Raw genomic sequence first — 7,179 nt, 5'->3', positions numbered from 1 at the left:
ATTTCAATCGCAATAATCGTTTAAAACAGAATACATAAAAGAATATTTACATTTTTGTAAGACTGGGTGCACTAATTTCAACAACAAAAAAAACAGTGAAATTCAATTTCAAATTCTAAAAAAAGTGGCGGCGTACGAACTTAGTAACTGTTATATTTGATTAGGAAGTTCTTTCAAGATTATATTTATAGCGCTAAAACAGAAAACAAACGTACAGTTTTTTTGTAATTGGCATCGCAAGAGAACATGTACCATTGGGTCGTTTTCGTGCCTCTGGGCATATATGGGTTAAGGTAACAGACCAATTGAACTGAACAGAAAAAGTTTAATATTTTTGTAAACCTATTCACATTTTTATTAAAATTACGTAGAAATTAATTAATTTGTTTTAATAACCATTCACGTGGGTACCGAAACTCCCGAATTTCCCGGTTTTCCCGGTACTGGCTTAGACCTGGTACCGGTAATTCAGTAACACTCCTTAGTACCGGGACTTGCAACCCCTACATGAGAAGAACACAACACATATTTTTTTTAAATTAATTTGTTTAACTTTCTTCGAGAATCGTGACATTGCTTGAGACTTTTCGTTTACAATTTACACGTTAAATAGTGGGTAATATTTTACACAACATCGTAAATGTTTTGTTTCTCACCTCATCGTTGTGGTAACACGTCAGTTAACGAGCAAGGAGGAACACGGACTGGCGCGCACGCGCAGCGTAAACTAAAGGTCGTATTGCTATGTTGTTAAAGGAGCCGACCAACGAAATGAGCCACTGACTAGGTTTTATTACGGCTTACAACAATATAACTGACAAATCATTTGATTATGTATTTATATCGGGCAATTCATCGCGGCGAGATAAGATGTATCCATGGATTTTGATGTGTTTTAGAAGTTTACTATTGTAACTTTAATAAATGTTACATACGTCACGTGCATCTTTTAAAAAATCGATAAAGATGTCTTAGGTTCAAAAAATTAAACTTTCACTTTGAACTAAGCCGAGAATCGTTAACTTTCACCCAGGCCGAAGAACGACTGATATAAAACTAATAATATTAATGGTAGCATTTGAGATATGTTTAATAATTATGATTATAGTAAGACTCGAAACAATTTGCGTTCTTCAATTAATTAAGTAAGAACATTTAATAGCTTTTTACGACATAAGATTTTTAAAAGTGGATACTTTTTGAAGATATGAGTCTGATAAAAATCGATGATGATAACTTATTTTAATCTCATTCGATGCCTACATAAAAATAAATAAAAAATATTTGTGTTAAGTGATTTATATTGATTTCCTCGATACAGAAGCTTTATTAATCTAAGATACAGAACGACAATTTCTTCCCGGACACGTGGCCTGAGTCACAACCTGAGTGTCCATGCATGGGTGATTTTGTAATGAGTATCCAAATTTTAATAAGCTCTATAGAACAATTTAACAATATTACTTTATCGTAATTACTTACGTAAGTAATCGTGGTATTTTTGGAAAAAAAAGAATTAAAATCTAATCTTAAGTTTCGATTAAGTTACTGATTTTGAGTCGCTCCTAAAAATTTAGACACTGATTGCAAATTCACCCTGTATAGGCTTGAAAATGCTAATATTAAGTAGCATTGTAGAGTTGATAGAGAGTCTTATCAACATTACGACAAGACGGCTTTTCCTCATTTTCTTGTACATACTGAAGGTTGCCACGGTCATGATTGTGTTTAGTCAAGCTAGTCAACAAAGCTGGCGCGGTACACAATGTATTTTTTACATAGGCCCAAATACTTAAATTGTGAGTTTTTGTAATTACAGTAGACAATCAAGACGTTAAGAATGGTAAGGTATTAGTCCGCATCATATAAATTGTACTTTTTTTTGAAATTAAGTAATATGAGTTTTTTTAATATTTTTAAATATAACGCTAATGTTTAAAATAATATAAAACATAACATATTCAGAAAGCAGTTAAAATTGGCGCTCACCAGTTGGCGCCACTGGCGAGTTTAAGATCTTGAGATTTTACTTTTCATACGCGTGTAAACCTAGTTCATCAAATCTCAAATCATATTTATTGGGCTGATTATTTTGAGGTCCGTTCCTATTTTAATAAAAATGAACCATCTCCGAATTAGCTCTGCCATGTTTTTTCAGTCAGCTTATTTTTTTCACTAAGGTATTTTAGCTCCGTTGAAATGACATTTAGATAAATACTGACATTCATTGACCTGTAAAATATTCACACAACATTAACAAGAAAAAAAAGCCTTGAAATCCAGTGATATTTGACATTTCGCTACACCACGCTACAGCAGTGCCTCTAGCGGCGATTTTATTAGGCCCATTAATTTGATCCGCAGACACGTGTAAAAGTGTATTTCTTTTTTATACGTAGTATGGTTCCGGTTCGCACTAGAAATATGTAAATTACGTTAGATCTTGGATCTAAGAATAGATAAAAAACTTTTTTAAGTAATAACTTTTTATTAATAAATATTTAATTTATTATATTTACAAACGGTATCTTGGTAACCAGTAATGTAAAAATAGCACTCTTCGGATAAGAAGCCGAAAATATTTAGCGGATGTGATCATAATGTTATTATTAAGTTAAACTAATTGGCTAATATGACCTACCTACAGATAAGTAGGCACACTTTCATACATTTCAATCTCCAAGTTCAGTAAAATAGACGGCTAACGCTGATAACTTATCAACGAGACATTTTCACAAGTAAAATAATATAATTACGAGTGTTTTTCTGTATTTTTAAAGAATTTGAAACAGCGACAAATATTTTTTTAGGTACATTTGATACGTACGATAATCTGTGACGCATTTACGTCTTTCATGTTATAAATAATGATTCAGCGCAGGCGCAGCAAAAGCAATAGAAATGCGCTCCGTTTTGTTTTGTTTGGAGCCCTAAGAAGTTTTAAACATGCAATTTACTGTTCACAATTTAAATAAAAAAATCTGAACCCATAATTCACATCATTAATCATTATCGAAACTTATAAAAATACAAGATAACAGTAATACTCATTATCTTAATTAAATCATTAATTTCTAACGTATGCCGCATTTTGGATAAACCTTTCAAATATTAACTTTTTACTTGACACATTATTTTTACCTATTAGTCACAGTCATAGGCGATCAACAACATATTTTATGCTTCTATACAATTAATAATTAAGTTTATCACAGAAATAAGGCTTCCGAATGGGCACTTAGCTGTAACTGTATTAATCTAATAAATTATCTGCAACACAAGCAACATTAATCTAGACACACTTGTAAGGATTAGGATTGCTATTCAGAATTATCCCCTAGTGTTAAGAATTATGGACTGTAAAAATAACTCTGTTCTGTGTTTTGCCATAATAAACCTTATAGACGCACAAATAAGGTTTACTTTGTCCCAACCAGTGAAACTACTACGGGGTTTGATCACAATGAGCCCTAAAAAGGGGCAAATCAACTATCAACAATATAATTTATGTCCACACCAATAGAAACTAGCAATTCTTATAAACAAACAAAAAAGACCGACATTTATATAAAAACTAGTATATCCCTGGTGAAATACATAAATAGGTACTATATTTTGATGATAAAATGAAATAATATTTGGGATTTCTGAAAGAGATTAGGACCTAGAAAAAGAAAATTTTATTTATCATAGTAATGGATAAAGTACAAAATGCTTTAGTCTATTGGCACAGACTATTTGTATAAAGGTTGAATAAATCTGATGATTTTAATAAGTGCTGTAAATTGTATTTAAAATGAATAATGCTTTGAATAAAGTGTGCTCTTTGAGGGACCGTAATTTTGTCATTTATTAGAGATGTTTCATTGCCTCATAACTATAGGGTTGCCATGTCAAAAATTTTGCAAACAGGAGAAAACGCGTGAAAACCTCTAATTTTGGGGTCCAAAACACGGACATGTCAACGATATTTTTTAAATTTTAATCGCGTTGCACGGCTTCGGCTGAGGACTTGATATTACCCCGCCAGCGAACAAATGAAATCCCATCCGGACGTAACCCTACTCATAACACTCTATCACTGAACTGAAATTGGGCCCTCAGTTCACACACGCATGATAAGTTTCTATATAAATATATTTATTCAAGTTTTTATAACATTCAGTAGCTAAAATACTACAAAATACGCGTGCATAAGTTTTGAATCTAATAGAACAATTTAATAAATCTACAAAAATATTGTTTTAACAGTGTATATCAGGTACTTACTTGCAATTTTTCTAGCTTATTAAATGTGAATGGAAGCGTTTTCAAAATTATGCTATTCATATATTTCGAGTAGTAATAGTTATTATATTATGTATGTAGTCCTCGTCAAAATATGTGTTATGTTATGATAATCATGTGACATGCTGTCTAGTCAGACGTTATAAAATATTCTTAACTCCAGCATTTTGCATAAATTGGTTTTCGTAAATTAATACACAGAAACAAATTATGTATCTTAACAGCTGCTTGCCTAATAACATGATCAAGAAAACCATGAAAAAAATAATTCAATCTTGATGTTTGTCAGACATTATGAAATGTTGTTTTGTTTATACAATTTACAGATCATACCTACTTAAAAATCATAATAATTAATTAATTAATATTAAGTAAATAAACCTATTTTAAGGTTTTGACTTAGCAAATCCTAGATTCATTAAATTATTATAATGTTACATAGGTACCCTAAAATGTGCACAAGTTGCTAAAAAACTTCATAAGGAAAAAATAGCTGATAAACTTGAATTCTAAGCCTTTTTTTCTTGCTAAAAATATGCAAAACTTGTAATCTAAAACTATCTGTGTATAAAAAAACTATATTTGAAGGTCACAAAAATTATTTACTTTGACTTCAAATCTTGTTTTCTACAGTTAATAATGCTGTTTATATTGATTTATATTTTCCAATTTAACTCAGAATTCGTTCACACATTCCATCAATTTTGTGGTATGTATTTAATAGCACATATTATTATTTGGTAATATTCGTCCACATTCCAAAGATAAGTGTTGGAGATGAGATGACATTATTTCTTTGTAGTTGCCCTTGCTTATCATTGGCTTACCTAGTTTGTATTGCGCCACCAGAACTGTAAAACTGATATGCATCCCACCTACGCTTATACTATGTATAAGACGGTGGGCAAAAAAGATCAAGACACGCATAGCTTGTCTATAGGACAAAATGATCATTATACATTGCTAGATGCTGATTAATTCAAATAGTAACACTATTCATTCATTTCATACTTTTGTTTAATACAAGTCATAAAATTATAGATGAAAAGTCAGCATCGAACAAATTCAGTGGCTAATGTTTAAATGTGGATTAGTAACAAATACATACTCACATGTCTACCCAGAATTGTGAACAAACTCTGAGGGTTATAACAACTCAGCAAGAGCCAAAAATGGCAGGATATCTTGTTTATTGTATAACATGACATTAATATATTTTTTAATGTAAATAAGGCAACTAGTTCTATGTAAAATTAGGCTGTGATGTCACTAATATCTTGTCCAGTTTTTTGTTATTAAGACACTTATTCTTTGGCCTTATTTATAATAAATTATTATCTAATTAATTCACTAAACAGTAACAGCGTGTTGGTGTCTCTTGATTGAGTAAATTTCATGCTATAAGACTAAGTATAAAATTGGGTATACCTATAATTTTAGTTTTTACCCTTAGCTAGTCAGGACTTCTACTTCTAGGCAGTTCTTGGCCAAAGCAATGTTTATGTGTTGGGTCCTTGTAGGAATTTTCATGTAGAACACTATGAGAACTGGTGCGGCATTTTGTAAGGCACAATTCATAATCATCGCTCAAAGTTCGGAACAATACACTCTCTTCTGCGGAGAGTTTTGATAACACCACCTCCAATAGGTCTCTCTGAAAACATATTTAAATATTATTGATGTTTCTAGGTATAATTAATAATCCATTAAACTTTGCTCTTTGTATATGTCATACCTTTTTTGGATCCAAACAGCAAGACACGCAGTATTCATAAATAATACAGCAATTTGTGTCTGTGCAAGTATCACAGCTGTATCTCTGTGAAGAATCTGCATAGTGATCACAACACCCATTCCTCATCACATCATTTCTGTGACATACATACCCTGAAATAACAAATTAGTCTACTATTAACAAACTATTGAAAAACTTGTACAAATCAAAATGTCTCTACCAATGAGGTACGCAATAAGAGTTGTCCAGAATTACCTCTATCATCAACCAATAATGATCTGCCTTGCACTGAGTTCCTACAAATGATACTGTCATTTGAGTCCTTGTGTTCCTGCAGGGCTCGCCAAACAAAGGGCTTTCGTTCGATCATAGTCTCTTGGTACATCATATTCCTGCTGCTGCCCTAAAAATATCAAAGACATTACCGGCGTGTTCTAAAAAATTGTAAGGGTTTATAAAGTAAATTACCAAATAAATATTTTTTCTTTCTTTAAAGTAAATTAGGTTTTTTATTTTGCTATTACTAACCTCTCGAAGGAAGCTCACGATACAATAAGTGAGTGAAGAGGCGAATATAATGCCCAGGACAAGTCTCCGTCTTATAAACCTTACCAAAGCGGCGTACCACATTTTATAACGAAAGGAATAGCCATTCAGAACTAAACAACATAAATTACAAGTATGGGGGCATGCATCATTAATTATTATCATCTTCAAGCGTAGCACTGACGCATTGTTTTCGGCACTTTCTCTAGACTCATTTTAACTAATGTACGTATACCATACAAAAATCTCGTGTTGTTGAGATTGTTTCAATTTAATTATGAAATCTTTTTATCATAATAATATTGTTATTTGTTTTGTACAGAAGGAAAGATTTTAACAAAAACTTTCGTAGGCTGGCTGGCGTACGCGTATTTCTGCTGACTGACTGACAGCGGTGACAGTGACAGATATCAAAAAAGGCTGACAGTATTTGACATTGACAGCTTGAACAGCTGCGAGGCCAAAGATTGTATAAATCTATCTACATCCACCAGAGCCCCGATTATGATAATTTTTAACGTCTCCAATCCAGACGCGCTTCATCGATTCTGCGATACGATTGGTCAAAACAGCTGACGTACGCTGTTGAACGACCAATCGTTTGGGGGGAA

The 7,179-nt window shown here is 32.2% G+C and overlaps 1 protein-coding gene across 1 annotated transcript; it reads right to left on the bottom strand.

Moving 5' to 3' along the window:
• Nucleotides 1–2,118: 2,118 nt before the first annotated feature.
• On the bottom strand, nt 2,119–6,945 carry LOC114357853 (UPF0454 protein C12orf49 homolog). The gene is made up of 4 exons (XM_028311637.1): nt 6,551–6,945; nt 6,278–6,425; nt 6,023–6,174; nt 2,119–5,941 (listed from the first exon to the last, which is right to left on the bottom strand). The coding sequence occupies exons 1-4, from the start codon at nt 6,731–6,733 to the stop codon at nt 5,741–5,743; spliced, it is 684 nt and encodes a 227-aa protein (XP_028167438.1). The 5' UTR covers nt 6,734–6,945; the 3' UTR covers nt 2,119–5,740.
• Between the last annotated feature and the right edge of the window lie 234 nt (nt 6,946–7,179).

This window comes from Ostrinia furnacalis, unplaced genomic scaffold, assembly GCF_004193835.3.
Source record: "Ostrinia furnacalis isolate ACB-3 unplaced genomic scaffold, ASM419383v2 OfSCF3526, whole genome shotgun sequence".
NCBI lineage: Eukaryota > Metazoa > Arthropoda > Insecta > Lepidoptera > Crambidae > Ostrinia > Ostrinia furnacalis.
This window is presented reverse-complemented; position numbering and strand designations above follow the sequence as displayed.

Excerpts from the sequence above, each read along its gene's own strand:
- LOC114357853 (XM_028311637.1), bottom strand. The coding sequence starts at position 6,733 with ATGATAATAATTAATGATGCATGCCCCCATACTTGTAATTTATGTTGT. Across the intron at positions 6,175-6,277 it reads ATTATTGGTTGATGATAGAG|GGTATGTATGTCACAGAAAT; the intron begins GTAATTCTGGAC and ends TTGTTATTTCAG. Across the intron at positions 5,942-6,022 it reads GCTGTTTGGATCCAAAAAAG|AGAGACCTATTGGAGGTGGT; the intron begins GTATGACATATA and ends ATATGTTTTCAG.